The sequence below is a fragment of the Acipenser ruthenus genome, chromosome 9, assembly GCF_902713425.1.
Source record: "Acipenser ruthenus chromosome 9, fAciRut3.2 maternal haplotype, whole genome shotgun sequence".
Classification (NCBI taxonomy): Eukaryota; Metazoa; Chordata; class Actinopteri; order Acipenseriformes; family Acipenseridae; genus Acipenser; species Acipenser ruthenus.
In genome coordinates, this window is record NC_081197.1 from 47,744,563 (window position 1) to 47,762,976 (window position 18,414).

Consider the following 18,414-nt stretch of genomic DNA (forward strand, 5'->3'; position numbering starts at 1 on the left):
GGCTAATTAAACACACAAATGTTACGTGTCAATAAGCACCCTAATATTGTGAGTTACAGAAGTTAAAAGGGTGTCAGCTCTTTTTTTTTTTTAAACAGTTGCATGCGTTTTTGTTTTTTAGTTCATTGTAGAGTAATGGGGGTTAGTTAATACAAAGGGCAGAGATACATCAATGGCACCAGCCACAGCGTAAGTTACCAACCTGGATTTGGTAGGCACGCAAGAATACAAAGTAAGAACACATTAAATCTACCCTACAGTTTTTTGTTGTTGTTGTTGTTTGTGTTGAAATAAATACCTATGTGGATCCTGTAAGATTCACAAAAAATGAAGAAGACCAAAAAAGAAAAAAAATATATATATATATATATATTTTAAAACAAATGATGTTTATTTTATGTGTATAAAGAAAAAAAAAATAACTACAGTTTTCAAAATCTTAAGAAAATAATTAAATACTTAATCAACAAAGATATATTTAGAAAGTGAAAAATAAAAGCATGCAGTCTCAGGTTAACAAAAAAATGGTGGCACATTTAAACATATTTAATGGCAGGTATGAAAAAAATGAACAAAATATGAACATTCCTATTAACAGTTGCAACTACTACAGCAGAAGCAGTTTTCAGTCATTTAAAAGTAAATTTATTTCTAATATTTAATTAAAAAATCTTTCAAATGTAATCATTTCCAACCACAGACATCATTCATAAAAAGATGCCTCCTGCATCAGCCCCATCCTTCATCAATGCCTGTTGGAGCTTACTGTGCAAAATGTCTAATACTACATCTACATTTGATGGAGTTCTGCTCCTAATACTTAAAGGTATGGAACCTGGCTTAAAATGGGGTTCTGTACCTAGAAGAAGAGTTTTCAGTGATTGTGTTACGTACGATTACCTACGTGACACCACAGGCAACAGAAAAGGATGGGTAATGGGCATTAGCACAACATGACCTCGGCTTTAATTCTTTAGTTTTATTTGAGGTACTTCTACAACAAAATAAAGATGAACGTAACAGAATGTATGAACTGCTTTGAGGCATGTTGGGAGGCAATCTTAAAAGCCTAGCATATGTTTCTAAGGACATTTTAATTCCCCTATTTTTCAAACTTTGCTAAATATTTAAGTGGTCATCAGTAAATTGAGGAGATAAAAATCAAGGAAAAGTGGTGTGGTAATCTGTTACAATCAACACCAAAAAGATTTTAGAGTTTACGATGAAGACAGCCAGATGCCATACCTTTCTATTGATAATCTCAAATTGTGCCAGTCCCTGTAAATAAAAGCTAAATGTTGCGTGCACTTTGCTATTTACACATTATGTAAAATACATTTGTCTATGTTCTGTTTTAGTCCATGTTGTCAGTGGTTGCTCAATCTATTCTTTGCAGCTTCATAAACTCTGCACTGTGTTCTTAATACAACTTAAAATTTAGTGCAGCAGTCTTCTCGACTCTTAAACTTCAAAACAGCATAGTTATATGTGGTAGCCATCATGTAGATCAGCTGGTGGAAGAGAACAAAATACAGGGATGTAAGACAGTGCTCAGTGTTTCCAGACCGCAGCAAGGTCTTACATTTTATGCTGCTACTGTTTTTTAGATACAGTAAGTTAACACTGCATGAAGGAGATACTGCTAGTGTTATACGGTCCCTTTTTCTGATTGTTGCGCAGGTATTTTGGGAGTGTTATTTTTTTGCTTTCACACTGATACAAGTAAGTGTTATTTTTACCAGTATGTGAATGTTTAGGTTCACCAGCTGTCCTTATCAGCAGTTATACTGTATACTATAATCCCAATTATTTCTGTACTTTTTATAAAATGCTCCTTCATTATGTATGTGTGTGTAATAGTGAATTAGTGACCATTGATATGTATTAGATACATTAAAAAATAATAAAGGCGTCCGCAGGCATAAATGCATATTGATCAATTATCAATAAAGCTGTATTCAAATGTTCTCTTCTCGATTGGACCTTGCAATTCTGTAACAGTAATTCATCCATGACCTTAAATGCTAAAAGAGTAACTTCAAATGTCATGTGACTTTCTTTTTAGCATTACTCTTACTATTGCATTGTTTTGTAATGATTTTCAGTTGCACGGGCTCTGTCTGGATTTCTGCTTACTTTGAGCTTGTCTGGAGGTAAAGGCAGATTTAGTGGCAAAAGATAATAACTCATTATTTGATCGCCAGAACCTAGAACCACTCAAAATGATTGCAAACACCATAACATTGTAAGAGAAATGTAAAAAAAGCAATTCAAATGAATACTTTACTTTAAACACTCTTTAAACATACACCACATCATCCACTAAGTCAAGTAGATACATGTTTTCATCAGTGTTATGAATCAGAGAATAGTGAAATAAGAAGGGAGCATTTTATTCCACACTTAACAGAAAAGGAAAACTGGAATTTGGAATTGTAGCAATTTACAGTAAAACACATTACTCACCAATGCAATAACGGTGGCACCAGCTCCGGCACAGGCCACGATGTACAGATGGTAGGACAAGTAGAACTAAAATAAAAGCAACAAATGTACTGTTTTAACAAATTAGAAGTAAAATACAGGCTGAACCAAATGGTGCAGAACAATGGTGCAATCGTACCTCGCTTGTGTTGCAGATTTCTCCTAACACTGCGCCACAGGCCTTTCCAGGAGCTGCGTTCCAAGGAATGATTCCTGTAAAAAAAAAAAAAAAAAGTAAGGGTCTGTGTATTTAAGTGTAGGCATTATCTTTATTCTTATTCACTAGAGAACAGTAATTGCAGGAAATGGGGTATTTGGGTTGCCTGAGAGGCAGAATCAGAACAGCACAAAATGTGTGTCCCGCCGAGTGTATGAGTTTCATTACCTTTGAATAAGAGAACTGGTTTGTTTTTTCTCAAGCAGTAAAAATGAAAACATATTTTTCCTAACATACGTTTGTCTAGATTTTAAATTTCAAATTAAAAGGTTAATTGGTTGTTTTAAAATATACACACAATTACATTAAGTAGCCCTGTTTTGTAAGGGGAATTAACAAAGTAACAATATTGAAATGGATTCATTTAATTGATGTACTGTATATCCCACCTGGATAAGCCACAGGGATACTTTTGTATGGTGGTGATTGGGGCTTAGGGGACTGTTTTTGTGTGGCTGTGTTCGTGTTGTGTCTTAACTTGAACTAAATATAAACTTTGAGTGCGCCTTGAACAACGACTCAGTGTGCTTGTTTACACAACACACACCCAGGGGCACGATCCATCAAAGAAGAATTGTAATCTTAATGGAATCTAGTTTTGCTTCAGACCATTTTTAAAATTAAAGTATTAGTAGTTTAAAAATCTGACCCATCATGGGACCGTGAAGAAAACACCACATGAGGCAAAACTATATCTAATATAGGAAAATAGCTTCACATTTTAGCTTTCTTATAATTTTGGCTTGCTAACTATTTTTATATAATGTAAAACATAACCTGGAATGAAGTGTGGTACCACGTTATTAAGCTCCACAGGTGTTGTGATTTTTTGGGTTCCTCAGAGTAATACATGTGTGTTTACTTTGCCTAAATTATCACTTGTCTTATTCAAATTGTTAACTAACATTGTGAATGCATGTATAACATTAGTAAATGCCCATGATGAACAGTTCCAAAACGAGAAGGGCTGGAACACATACCGTACTGCCTGACATCCACACAGATGGATTCAATCGATGAAGTCATGTTTGCCATTGGAGAGTTGAGGACTTGGCAGGTCGACCACATGTTGTAGAACAAAAACACAGGTACAGCCGAGAAGCCAAACACACCCAGCCAGGCAACTCCGAGTACATAGGTCAAGAACACAAACTGGAAAAAGACAAACATACCAATCATTGTGCGGCATTAAAAAGGCTCTGCAGACTTCATTTTTGGAACATCATCTACCAGTTTAAATTGCTGAAAAGATCTGTAAGGTTTACAATTCTGTTTTATTTCACATTTCATGTATGCAGCGATAATACAACACAGTACAGTTTTGATAAACAAACAAATAGGTCCATAGCAGCAACAGGCTGTTGCTGAGCCCAACGACTGACTGTATATGCTTCTGTAGTTACTGGGCAAAAACAAAATACTTTTGCAGTAACTAATAAAATAGTGCCAGTATTTATCACTAGTCTTGTACCATTCCACTGATGCATCGTCCACAGGCTGTAGTTTTGAATTCACTGTGAAGTTCCTTTACAGCACTGGTGGTGTAGAATCCCTCAGCCAAAAGAATGATTCCATACAAGAAGAAAAATGATGCTATTCCATAAATGATGTACTGCATGAGCTGTACTCTGCAAAAAAAAAAAAAAAAAAAGACAACTGCACATAAATCCCAATTGTACACCTACATTGATATCCATTACTGAATCTCAAGGGACAATCAGTTTACCTACTCTCTAATATCTATATCAAATATCCGAGAAACAAACGTGTAGGCTTCACAGTATATCAGATAGAACAGGTGTTCAATGTGCTGCTTAATGATCTATGACATGAACATCACACTTTATGATGTGTTAGATACATGAGATAAAAAAAACACATTCGAATTAAAGCTTGCAGTCCCTGTGGAGTCTACAACAGCATGTTAAAGCCGTACCATTTTTTTTGCACCTTTAATTTCCTATATGGGAATTGAATAATGTAGGTTATTACATTTTGACATCTTTTAAAATTTCTTGATGGTGTTTTTTTTTTTTTATTTTACGTTACATAAAAAAGATAATTCAACGAGTTCAAGCAATCAATCACACGTTAATTCAATTTTTTTTTTGACAATCAATAATCCTGCCTGGACTCATTAACTATAATATGGTGAATGCTAGGATACAACAGTTTAAATCAGTTTAAAACTGAAAATGAATTACTGTGTCCTGGTATCTTTAGAGCGTTATATTCATGTAAAGGTTATAACTTTTCTGAATGTTTTGTCTACAAAAAAAAGACATAAGTTGGTGTTATTAATTGATTACTGGATTGTACGCAAGCTCTGATTAATTGATGAGAAAACAACTCAGACTTATAAAGCATATAAAGTTATATGCAGTATATAAAGCATGTGTTTTATACACATTCCTTCTTAAAACTTCCCAAGAATAACCTTTTTATATTTAAAAGGCAAGACTTTCACCTCCAGTATTCTCAAGATTATATATACTAACAATCAAGAGGATTGAAAAACTTACACTTCGGTTAGCAAAGCATGATCACTGACAGTCTTTGAGAAGTGGTTTTCCAGAATGGACACAGTCCCAGTTAATGCAACATGGCCACAACCACAGAAGAGCGCAACACCAGAGAAACAAAGAATGGTGGCAACCAGCGAGGCGTAAGGAACTCCTCCCAGGCACTTAATGCAGCATTCGAAACACCCTGCAGATACACATGAGAAGCAGACACAACGTTAGTGCAAAACAATCCTAAATCTAGGTGTGACACATACCATGGCATATGTAGGTCACAGTTTGTACTGTGTATTTAAAATGCTGTTTTATCAAAGTGGACAAAAAAAATTGCATTTTAGATGTATTTCAGAGATATGTTAGATATATTTTTCTTTTCATACGGGGATAAAAATATCACAGCACAAAAAATGAAACGGGAGTGAGCGTAGCAGTAAACTAGGGCGAACTGTATTTTTTTGCAACATGATTTGAACTTGAGAATTGATCACACAGTAGCTAAAAACATTAAAACCAGTCCGATTATTCTATAAATGGGTCATTCAATACAATTGTTTTGATGGGCTAGATGTGTAGTAGTAACTACTTATTGGAAACTAGGCAACAGGCTTGGCCATCAATCAGTGTGGCAGCTAGCAGTGACAGCAGTGACCCTAATTTTGTTGTCAGTATAAAGCAAGCTAGTCCAGAGCAAGACCATTATAAACAAAGACAATGTGTTGTATATGTATATTGTGATGTAGAATGTCTAAAATGGGGTAGACTGTGGTTAAGATAATGTTGATGGAGCCATGCTTGTTTAATTGAGTGGAAACTGAATGTGTTTTCCCCGGAGCAATACGTTTCTGTTTTTCTCAGTTAGACCTAACCTTGACATGTTTTCATGTTTGGTTAAGGGCTGTGCCCAAAGGTTGTGTCCCGTCTCCATGAGCCACTGCTTTTCTGCCGCAAGCATCTCTACGTGTGAAGCTATTTATCACCCTGATTAAAGTGATTTAATGGGAAGCAGATGGGCCAGAGCTCTGAGAGCAGGCTGGCCGCTAAAGAAAATCATTAGCAATTTATTATTGCAGAATGATGTTATGAAAGTGACCTAGTATGGCCGTGCAGTCTACATTGCTGTAAAAGTGATGGATACAGCTAAATGTCATGAGTGATAACTACAGTTTAAACTGTGATAAATATCAGACATTATCTATTAGGCAGGTTTTATTACCTTCTTATGACCACTGAAAAATGCCCACTGTGTTTAATTGTGTAACATGTACTGTATAGTTAATCTTGTTTAGAAGCCATGTAGACCCCCCCCCCCTTTCTTTTTAAAAGTAAGCACCAATGGGCAACATCTTATTGAAAAAAAAAAAAAACATTCCATTAAAGAAGCTGTGCTCATATAGCAGATTTGTTGGGATAACAAACCACTTACTGCCCCATCGTTTCAGTTTTGTTTATTTTCAGAGCACATTCTTTAACAAACACTCTGATATTACTGTGTGAATCTAGACCCATGAAGGAACATTTACTAGTAGCCATTCCTTAAACCCACCATCCTACAAAGGAAAAACTGCCTGCCAACTTTTTTTTTCACCACAATGCTAGAAGAAGCAAGCAGTGTGGAAAACTGGCAGCAGTCTTACATTTCTCAAAACAACAGGCCTTTTATCTGTGTTGGGATCAAGTATCTAGTCCTTGAGTCTGGTGACTAACTGAGGTTTTATTAGGAAAAACAATTTAAATACAACATGGTAGCCAGCAATGTACAGTTCAGAGTGAAAATGCAACACTATTGAATAGTCAAAGCAGTTTATTCATAATCTCTCATGGGTCACTGTTTCGGAATGATACAGCTTAAGGTTGAACACTGATACAGGCTAAGTCACAATAAAGGCCCGAGCAACAAGCACCACTAAGGGTGTTTTTGATTTACATTAGACTGGGTTCATAGGTAGTATGCCCTAAATTAAACGTTAAACCAATAGTCATTAATTGGTAAACTGTGTGGATACTAAGCTGTCCATTCTCTTGTCATGGTTATTGTGGAGTCAGTTAAACTACATGAAATAATTTTACCAAATACCTTGCCTTTGAGTCTAAATCTAACTAAAATGTCCCCTTTGAGTTGACGTGCTAAACTGAATTGAAAGTGTTCACAGGAGGTATCCGTTTCAAAGCCTGTAAGATGCATTTTACACCTCATAGAAAAGGAATCTGAAATGTGTCTAGTCAGAATGTTTTTTTGTTGAATTGAAATTAAAATATATGTTACACATATCCAAAATAAATGCATGTTTATAATGTACTGCATCAAAATTAGAGGCCCAAAATATCCTAGAGCCACAATGGAAAGACATATGTATATTAATTACGTGAACCTGACCTTCTTAATGACAACAGCTGCTGTAGACTTCAACCATCAAAGTGAAAAAATACATTCAAACCTCATGTACTGTATCTAAGTGAGATGTATATATATATATATATATATATATATATATATATATATATATATATATATATATATATATATATATATATATAGCTACAGCACAATGGTTACATTGTCAGAATATTCACTATAGTTCTTTGAAAAGTGCAGCATTTTTATCCTGGGGCTTGTGAATAGCGTTGCCATGGCACTGTGTTAATACTGGCCCAATTAATTTGCCCAGAGCTGCTCCATTACTGGCCATAGATTTCACACACTCTGTGAAGAGAGGCCTGTGAAAGTAAGCCCTGTTGTGTTATTCTTCATGGAATGAATACTGTTAAATGAGATTAAATTAGGAGAAAATGCTGGCCTGAAGAATCTGATGGCTGGGCAATTAACACAATGATGCTTTAATACTCAGTCCCAATGCAATTCCCTGTTAGGTGCACTGTAGTAGACCTGCTTATCTCTTTAATTAGACTGTTTTAAAGACATGATCCATTGAAATCAGTAGAGGTTTGGGTCATTTTTTATTTCACAAGGAGTGTCACATGCAGAGATCATCAATATTCATAATGTTCAGATTTTGCTTTGTGATGATATGTTAGCTGTACAAGTGTGGTAGAACATGCACTTCTAGTTCTAAGAGTTTCTCTCTCTGGTCTCTGCTTTTCTTGGGCCTTTTGGTTTCCATGGCAAAAAAAGGAAAAAAAAAAGTGTTACATAAATTATAACCTAGTTGATATACTTCAGGGCTTTAAACCTGAAATAACCCAAATTCAAGGAAGAATTGCTCATATTTACTAAACATTTGCTCATTTGTTGTTGTTATAAAAATAAAAGTATGAAATCAATTGGGTGTTTGTTGGATCATGAACAGTTGCATACAGTACATTACTACCAGTTTGTCAAAACAATATGTAGGCTTAGTAAAACTGTCCCAGTGTCTCATTATTGACAGAAAGCACTCAATATTAGAATCTGTGACACTTCTCCTGTTTTTATATATGAGCTTTCAATTGTATTGTACAGTATTACAGAAAAGTGTCACACAAATTCACATGCTCAGTACTGGCTGCAGGAATCCCCTTACGTCCCGCTGAACAGACTAAACAGAAAAGAATCAATGCTGTATTCAATCAATAGATACATTCATGTTGTTTTTAGGCTATGCATTTGTTTGGGGTAAAGTACAGTTCTGGTGCATCTTTATCAGCACTTATTTTCTTATTTGTATGCATTTTTGTATGGTTTGTACTCCTATGAAACATTTCTACTATGGCGTGAATCTGTCATAATTGAACCAATAAACCAATATTAATTAATTTCTTGTTAGGAAGCAATTTTCAGATCAATATTAATTCCATATTGCTGTTAGCTAACATAGAACTGGATCATACAGCTACAACGTTAAAAAAAACAGATTGAACAAGAGGCCCATTTGTCCTATTTCTGTCACGCGCAGTTGAAGGTCAGGCAACAATATCATTGGTTTCCAGCTGTTAGACTGTAAACCTTTCCCAATTCACTAAACAATGCGCTCAAAAACATGAAACAGCTTTTAAAAAGTGTTACAAAAATCAATGGCTTTTCCACTTGATAGATTGTGGCAAACAATAACAGCCTAACCAATGAACTTGACTATGTTTTAATCTATTGTCTGAGTTACAAGTTACAGATGTGAATGCAGTTCCTTTTTTTGAAACAATTGTTTTACATGCACAGTAATTAAATGTAATGTTTAATTATAACCTTGACATTTAATCCCTTATATAAGCAGGCACTGTTTTCTGTTTTTATGTCACATGCAACATTGTATTTTGTGAACAATGGCACCCTTTTCTGCCTTGAAACAGTATTTTACACTGTAGATATTTTTTCGCTCAATACATCTCCCTAGGCATGTGTTTGCAGCTGGTAGAAATGTATTCATCACAGAAGTTGAGGACTCGGTATAATATTAATAGCATTACATCTTAGAAATAGATCTTTCTTATTTGCTGACTAGTCAAATGCCTCTGATACTATATGCTTTATTCCATAGAATGTATATACCACAAACTACCAAAGAAACACTTTTTTCATTGAATGTGATATTTTTTAACAGAAAAAGGCTCCATTTTGAATTTTTCAACAGCAACTGCACCTCTGTTCTCTTGCCAAGAAGCTGTTGAAGGGTGGTAATATACTGTATATTGCCCTTCGAGAAGCATTGTGACATATGAATAATGCAGAACGACTTGCACAGTGATTTGTTTTAGCCCTTGCATACTAAATATATTGGTATCTTTGAGTAAATCATGGTCTCTTCTTGAAATATGGATAGTTAACCAGCTGTCAGAAAAGTACAGTACGCAACTAAAATAATACACATTTATAAGAAACACTGGTGGGTGGGACATAAATTCTTAATTTGACCCCCCAAAAATGGGATTCACCAGTCTTGGCAGTATCCAGTTAGAACCCAATCATCTGGGTTAGATAAATGCCCACCCCAGTTGTTCCGCATCTTTTCATCTGTCCCAAAACTTATTGGATGAGTTGTAGTAATTTTAAATGTGATTTAATAAATGCTCTGGTAGATGACAGTAAAGCAAAACTGGACAGTTTTTGCTGCAGTTATGAACTAGTTTGTAGAGTTAGTCTGGGGATACTAAACCTGTTTCATCAAAGAACATGTTTCACTGCTATACAATATTTGGTCCCTAATCACCACTTTTGAATCACAGAGAACGGTTCCATTAATCCACCACATGCACGTCACACATCTGAAAGGTAAAAACAATCATCTATTGATGATTATACAGCTTTAGAGAAGCCTGGAGCTGCACATTACAGCTTGTTACTGAAATGCAACCTCAGTGATGTTGTTTCAACATCTCCTTTGCCATTAGCCCAGCAGATCCATTATGGGATATTTCAGAGAATTCAACAATGTAATTGCTGCAATCTTTTTCATTCAACATCAAGCAGCTCCACACTCAGGCTTAATCAACTGATATTGTTTGGAAATCTAGCAACTTAATAGACACAGTGAAATGTGCAGTACAATGGTAACATTTTTAGGTTTTCACATTGTTTCATTTCTAAATCTAATAGAACATTATGTTTTTACCATAACTCATTATGGTCTCCTTGGCAACTATACCACTTTAGAATCTCATACCTAAATGAGATGCAGGCAGCATAAGCTTTCAAACAAGGTATGTGAGAGAGGCATATTAAGTACAGCCCACATATCAACTGAAAATGTATATATATATATATATATATATATATATATATATATATATATATATATATATATATATATATATATATATATATATACATATTTTGAGGTGCATGTACTTGTTTCACTCATGCATGATTAGCCCTGGACATTCCCTAGTTTAAACATGTGTCCTCCTTTACAGAGTGGGCAGCTTGCATTCCTGGTTTTCAGTGGCTACAATACTGAAAACATACAGCTTTACAGCTACTCATAGTTAATTAAGCACAATATATTCAAACAGAGTCCACTATTGGTTACTATTTTATTGCATGATTGTGTTCACTATGGCTTGTTCTGTGACAGTACTAAACTTCAGCTAGGTAAGACACAGCATGTGTGGATATACCCCAAGCTAAGTGACCTTATGCCAGCCCTGTATAATCAGTTTATGATTTTTTTAAAAATCTGTGTTTTAAATGGGATTCTACATTTTGGAAGTGTTCTCGGGTACCCGTTTCTACAACTACAAATTAAATAAACCTGCCCAACATGTTTTGGAGAACTCTGTGGTCAAGCCAGCTACGACCAGCTTACTGTATTTCAAGTGGAAATGCCAAGCTTATTAGTTGCAACACATTGGGGAGCAAAAGCAGATGTATTGCATGCTTTTGATTCTTTTCTGGATTAGCTGCTCATCTTCAAATACAACACATTTGTTTGCAGTTTTCTTCGCAGTCCACAGCATACCTGATATGAATTGACTAAATTCATAGAATGAAAATCAAATTTGCCGATTTGAGAAGCTTCACATGCTTTTAAAGTCTATACACAAAGCCACACAAAAACAATTTTGTTTCTCTCCTCTTAAAAAAATAAATAAATAAAAGGATAACTACAGTACTATACAGCCAGCTGCTGGAATATTGTGCCAAGCCAAGACTTTAGTGGTAATGAAAGACACAATAATAAATAAATACAGCCCACAGAAGCATACAGACCTATAAGAAAGCATGTGGCACTGTCAATGGAGCAATGGCACAAAGAACCACTGTGCTACTACAGCTTTACCCCTCCAGCCTGGGGTCACAGCAGCCTTAAATATTCAGCTTGTGCTTGTGCTCACAGTGGAAGGCCAAAGCGAAAGGTTTCCAGCCTCTTGATGTATGCTCTACCCTTGCTAGCCCAACTGTGGTGCCCTGTCCTGTCACGTTGCCAAAGGGAATGGTTTAACTTGAGAGTGTGGGTGGTGGGTATAGTAAGTAGATATACATTCATATTAATAATGCATAAATGTGGTAATTTTCAAAGCTTAATCTTGATTTTGTAAAATGAATGGGTGCATGCTCTCTTTACAGTAAAAACATTATATCCCTCTAGTTACCAGTACTCCTGTTTGTGACTGAGACTCTAGTTCTGTTCTGTAAAAATAAATGGAAAAAGCGGCATTATTAATCCTGTTTTGTGTACAATTAGGCATTAGACCTAACAAGTATTTCAGTTTGTGCTTCTTAAAACATTTCTAACATGGCTGAAACTCATTCAAAATATATTTTGTATCCCTTTTTGAAAATACAGAAAAAGCTTTGTGAACAGTGTAGTAAGTCAGTAACCTAAGACGGAATAAAATCCTGCAGCTACTGCATACTAACCTACCTGTACAGTAGAGGTGATCTAAGTAACTACGATGAAGCAAGCTAGCTGTGTGTGCATTTCAGAAGTTTACCAAGGCGCAGTGAACACACATTTGATCACTATGCTATCTAGCTGTAAACACACTCTGCCCTTTCTCTGTTGCATTAACAATAACTATGATGTACAAAGCTAAAGCAAGAACGAGTTATGTAAAAACATATTTTACGCATGAATGGGGAATTGTGACGCATTAAACCATTTGATGTGATGCAGTTAGACGTGTCTGGCAGAAAGGCTAACTGATAATAATTATGTTGCGGCTTGAGTAATTAAAACTAAAACTAAAATGAATCTCATTTGTTTTTCTTTGCAGTTAGCACAGCACTGAAGGAATGATTACTATGAAATCTGTTTAAATGCCCTTGATAAAGTACAAACCCTATGATGGCAATAGTGTACTACAGCACAGGGCTTTTTTATTTTCTTAAGTGTTTATTTTGTCTATTTACATTTGGGTTTTAAGTATTTCCCCTGTCCCCTGTTTTTGTGAATTGTTCATCTGTGGTGATATTTTGTGTTCAATGAAGTTAGATCCATAGAGAGATGTAAAAACAAGCTTGGTCCTCAATTGGTGTATTCATAAAATAAATGCATGCTGAATACACACACACACACACACACACAAGCAAGAACAAGTTATCAGTTATCAGTATGTACACAAGCATTGTTTCAGCAGAGCTTTTATAAATATTTCTGTACGGCCCACAACATGTTAAACCAATTTGATAGCCACATTAAATTAATCTGTATTACAGTGGGATTTATTTGACCAATTGAGACAGATTAAGAGGGAAAAGGTTACCTTTCTCATTCCAAGAAACAGCATTGCTAGAAAATCATCAAAAGACTTTTCTTTTCTGTATACTGTATTTATATATATATATATATATATATATATATATATATATATATATATATATATATATATAATTTATTTCTTAGCAGACTCCCTTATCCAGGGCAACTTACAATTGTTACAAGATATCACATTATTTTTACATACAATTACCCATTTATCAGTTGGGTTTTTTACTGGAGCAATCTAGGTAAAGTACCTTGCTCAAGGGTACAGCAGCAATGTCCCCCACCTGGGATTGAACCCACAACCCTCTGGTCAGGAGTCCAGAGCCCTAACCACTACTCCACACTGCTGCCCACTTATATTTCTGATACAAATTGTATGGTTTGAGATGTACAGTGCAATGGTATTATTATTTTAGTAATTGCAATGTGCACAATCATTCCAGAATCGGTCTACACGTTACATCCCCATTTAGAGTCCGTAGGTCAAATCTGTCAGTTGTTGTATGCCTAACATTATAACTATGGATAAGCCTTGTGAAATATCACCGATGGATCTTACATAACATCTAGTAAATGAAAACTGCACCACACTGGCGACATACAGAACCAGTATAATAGTATGTTGCAAGTGTTTACAATTAATATTTAAACTGTACTTTAACAGATGGTATCCATTTATCTTTGACACCAATTTTTTTTTTATATATTAAGGCTGGAAGCCAGGGTGCATTTAGCTGAGTTCTACTATTATTAATTACAAACACTGAAGGCTCTGCTTTGTATAATACAAGTGTGGTTTAACGATTTAAACAAATGAAAGCCACTTATTTTAAAGATCATCATAACTCGATATGACATGTTCTTGCACTTTTGACTTAAGTTCATAAAAGTGAAATGCAATCTTGAACTGCAATAACCATTCTTCCAGTGCTGTAGATTCCCTACAAAATACCCTACCAAATTAAAACATTTGCAGCGCTCATAATACAGACAGTGGAGAGACATATATCTTCAAATAAATTCCAATAAAAATTACCAAAAAATGTAAAAATTCAAGAGCATCATTAAACAAAAACACACCATAACAATATGCAATTGTTAAACTGCTTTGTTCCATTATTGTCCTACATTATTTGACAACTGTGTACATCTTCTGTTAAAAATCTAGCGTTAGAGCTTTGTTATTCAGTCATTTGAAACATTCACTCAAGGGGATAGAATTTAAAAATAACAATAGAGGAAAATGATTATTGTGAAACGTGCTTTGAAAACACAAAGGGCTAGATTCTCAATGCACTTAACTACATATGTTATCGTCATTAGCACAAATAAGGTATTAACACGCTAAAATATGTAACTCAGTCATCTTATTCAAGGGGCTTGTGAGAATTAAGTGGTTTCTTGTTCAAATTGTTGGTATTTTTCAGAAAACATATTGCACTATTTGGAGTAAATTGCGTTGAGCCTCAAAATGTCTGTTCTCAAAATAAAGCTTTAACTCGCTGCACTGTGTTGATTAATTGCTCACAAAGTCATAACCCTTAAGAGGACAGGCAGGCCATTAAAACCAATGGAAAGCCTAATTTTGCTTTTTGGATTGATTAACAAATACATGTCAGGCCTGGCCCTGATTACAATAAAAGGGTTTCAGCATTGTGGTATTCTCCCATAAAAATGAAGCTACTGTATAAATTCAAATAAGACATCTAAACTTTATCTTAAAAAACACAATGGTCACCCATTTATCACTGTCAAGTGATAAATTCACAAGGCTCTTTAATAGAGGCGCAATTATCTGCTTGTAAAAATGAGTGTTGTGCTATAAGGACAACAGCCTGTCATAGTGGAAAAGATTAATCACATCAATGTATTATGAAACAATACTGCAGTAGCATGTTGGAGATCATTCCTAATCACAAAGCCCTGTTTTTCTAAACAATCAGTCCTCGACAACCGTACTGATTTACATATTTAATCGCTAACCACAGTTTCTTATCACCCATTTAAGGAAACTATCTGTCAGATTTGCTAGTAGATGTTATTGTGTACACTGTAGTAACTCAGGTATCAACCAGTGCCATATAAAAGGAATCTGCTTACAAAGACCTTGGTGCGTATTCATGCTGTACTGAAATAGTTTAGGAAATGGAAATTTACAAATGCATTAAATGCATTAAAACAAAAGTAAAAATGTAAATATGCTGTAAATAAACAGTATGTTTTTCAATAATCACATTAAAACATATAATGGATGCTGAAGTAGACAGCAGGAATTAATAAATTGATAAAAAAACATAAACGTACGTATGCACTTTTGTAGAAAGAAAAGTCAGAAGAATTATTTATGCCTCCTAATTATGCTTTGCTTAGTTTACTCCTAATCAAACATATACATTTTATGCAGGTTTCAAATAGAGCAGAAACTACACAGTTTTGTGCTGCTGGGTACCAAAATAGCTGCAAGTAGGTTAAACCCATTTGTAAACAATCTCTGAGAAAAGCATTAAACTGCCCCATTGTTGGGTCTCTGGTACCTTTTTTCTCTTGGCTTTGCTCAGGATTTTCCTCCATTGCAGTTTCCATGGCTGGCTTCATCCCATCAACCAAAAATGCTTTCCTTTACAAGCACTTTTCTTGTGTCTCTCTCCCTCCCTCTCTCTCTCTCTCTCTCTGTTCACCCCCCCTTTTTTTTACAGCAACAGTGATTGAGCGTCTCTGTGCTTCTCTATATATTACAGTTCTTTCCAAGATGCAAAGGTCTTGTCAGATAGGATTTTGTTCAACTTACTGGTCCATAAAAAATTCTGCCAGCAAACGTTCAGCCGTACTTAGAATCCCAATTAGAAAATGGTCTTTCTGTTTGCGAAATCTGTTTAGGATTCAGCCCTGGTTACAGTGGGAAGAACATTCACTAAAACCCCCCTCTTCCTCTTTGGTTAGGAGGCTTCCAATGAATGACAATCAAGGGCTGTTATTGAAGAATAGATGCATTACATCACAAGAGGGTATGTGTGTCAGAGTGAAAGGAACCCCCTCTGCTCCCAGAGCTCAGCACCGATGAAAGCCTTCTTATATGCTGTCTCCTGGGAGAATGCTTGTCATCGCACAATCACAAGTCTTTCTTTCCCAAGGGACCCCAGTTAGTGTGTGCTCTGCATTTTGATTTATTCCATATGCCCTCTGCTCTTGCAGCATAGATTAAGTCTCTTACCACGGTCTCCGCTCCATCTGGTGACTTAATGTGGAAAAATAAGGTTTTGGTTTCTACCACAGTCTTCAGCTAATTAAGTATTTGCTTTCTGGTCTTCAGGCAAATAAATCATACTACATTACCAAGCTTGGTAATTCAGAGGTCATTACAGATAATAATCTCTTTCTCAATTTAAGATTTATTTCACAATGTCCACGTTTAATATATTTTGTGGTCAAAGTCTCATGCCTTTCAATGATTATGACAACATTTATCTATATTAAATGGTAAATCCTAACACTGAAGTTGAAGTTCTAATTTGCTTGCTTCTATTAGCTGTCAAGGAGCCCACAGGAGATATACCCAACATGCGCTCAGAGAGTTAACACGTTTATATTAACTATATATCAGTCATGTGATAAAAGTTTGTATTCATGTCATGAAAACAAGCGTATCCAGTGCAAAAGCATTTGTTATCAACAAAACGTTTAAAGTGCTTACCAATACGGTACGACTGGTTCCTATAGCACTGTACAATGTTTTTAGTAATGGACTTTAATGTAGAAAATAACCATTCCCCATATGTGTATTAATTTAATGCCAAAGCCTACACTGAGTGTAAAATTTGAGAAAACAATAGAACAATGCACTAGTAACAACAATGCCTTGCAATACCAAGACAACCTCTACTTTAGCTCAGTATTTCATGCTGCTTAAATTACTGAACTAGAACAATTATAAATCTCATGAATCGCCAATCAGCTTCTGAGTAGAAGACTCATTATACTATGGCCCATGCCCTCTAAAGGAGGAATTCAGAATCTTGAAATTACATATACTTAAAGCAGCTTGAGTGATCCAGACCAAAATATAATATTAATATAACATGTTCGGTTTATAATAGCATTAATATCCTCTGCAGCAGTCAATACCTTCTCTTCTGTAAACCTCAATTTTGCAGTTTACTATTGCCATGCTTTATGGTATGTACAGTCGGCCCCACTTCATCGGGACACCTCGGGAGAAGGAAAAATATCCTGAATAAGCGTCTGTCTCAATTAAAGGCAAGGCAGTTGAGACGACCTTAGTCACACTTGACTCTTAATGAAAAGAAAAATAATTAAATCACATCACATTATGATGAAATGTTAAATACATAATTTAAGATATGAGTCAATGTTTTTTTTTTATTCCTAAACAAAATTAATCGCATCTGCGATGTTGACACGCCAACTTTCTTTGCAACAGCAGCCTGAGAAACCACAGGAGACTCCTCCTTCTTCAAGAGTACAACGTGGTTTACGCAATTTATGTAAGTCACAGTGTAATTATGTACTGACTGCACTGTGCTACGCAACCTGTCTTGCTCTGAATAGCGATCTACATTCATCATTTGAAAATACTGTATCGCAAATAAAGGAAGTGACGCCCCAATTAAATGAAAAAAATAGCATTGGGAAGAACCATCTCCCAGAGTTGTATCCCATGTAAGCAGCAATCCCGATTATCAGTATCCCGATTAGGCGGCACTTGCTGTATATGATTTCACTATGCATCTACGTTGCTTGACTAAGCAAACAAAAACATGTATTTATACTGTTTTAAAAAGTTGTTGGCCTCTTTACAAACTGTCTGCAACAGTTTACTAAATAGCAAGCTTTATTTAAGTAATAAAACATACACTGCTTTGTGAGTTAAATCTTTGTGGACTGGGCCCTTAAATCTTACAAAATTAACGAAAATGATATGTTATAACTGTCATGATTCAAATCCTATGCAAACAATGTTCTACAACTTCCAAGTCTACTGCTTAATTCAAAATAGACTTCAAATGCAGACGGTGTCCTAATTATTACATGACTAACG

General features: G+C 35.3%; 1 protein-coding gene across 3 annotated transcripts in view; it reads right to left on the reverse strand.

Annotated features, from left to right (window-relative positions):
- Nucleotides 1–18,414, reverse strand: part of LOC117406068 (neuronal membrane glycoprotein M6-b) — a 46,446-nt gene that overhangs the window by 2,346 nt on the left and 25,686 nt on the right. Inside the window, exons 1-7 of one of the 3 annotated variants that reach the window (XM_034009802.3) lie at nucleotides 15,893–16,140; nucleotides 5,224–5,410; nucleotides 4,173–4,329; nucleotides 3,682–3,853; nucleotides 2,624–2,697; nucleotides 2,467–2,532; nucleotides 369–1,511 (exon numbers count right to left, since the gene is read on the reverse strand). In XM_034009802.3, coding sequence (XP_033865693.2) covers nucleotides 1,431–1,511; nucleotides 2,467–2,532; nucleotides 2,624–2,697; nucleotides 3,682–3,853; nucleotides 4,173–4,329; nucleotides 5,224–5,410; nucleotides 15,893–15,953 — 798 coding nt within the window. In that variant the 5' untranslated portion in view covers nucleotides 15,954–16,140 and the 3' untranslated portion in view covers nucleotides 369–1,430. Of the gene's footprint in view, nucleotides 1–368; nucleotides 1,512–2,466; nucleotides 2,533–2,623; nucleotides 2,698–3,681; nucleotides 3,854–4,172; nucleotides 4,330–5,223; nucleotides 5,411–15,892; nucleotides 16,141–18,414 lie in introns of those variants that run through there. The other 2 variants (XM_034009799.3, XM_034009800.3) reach the window with 2 other exon arrangements.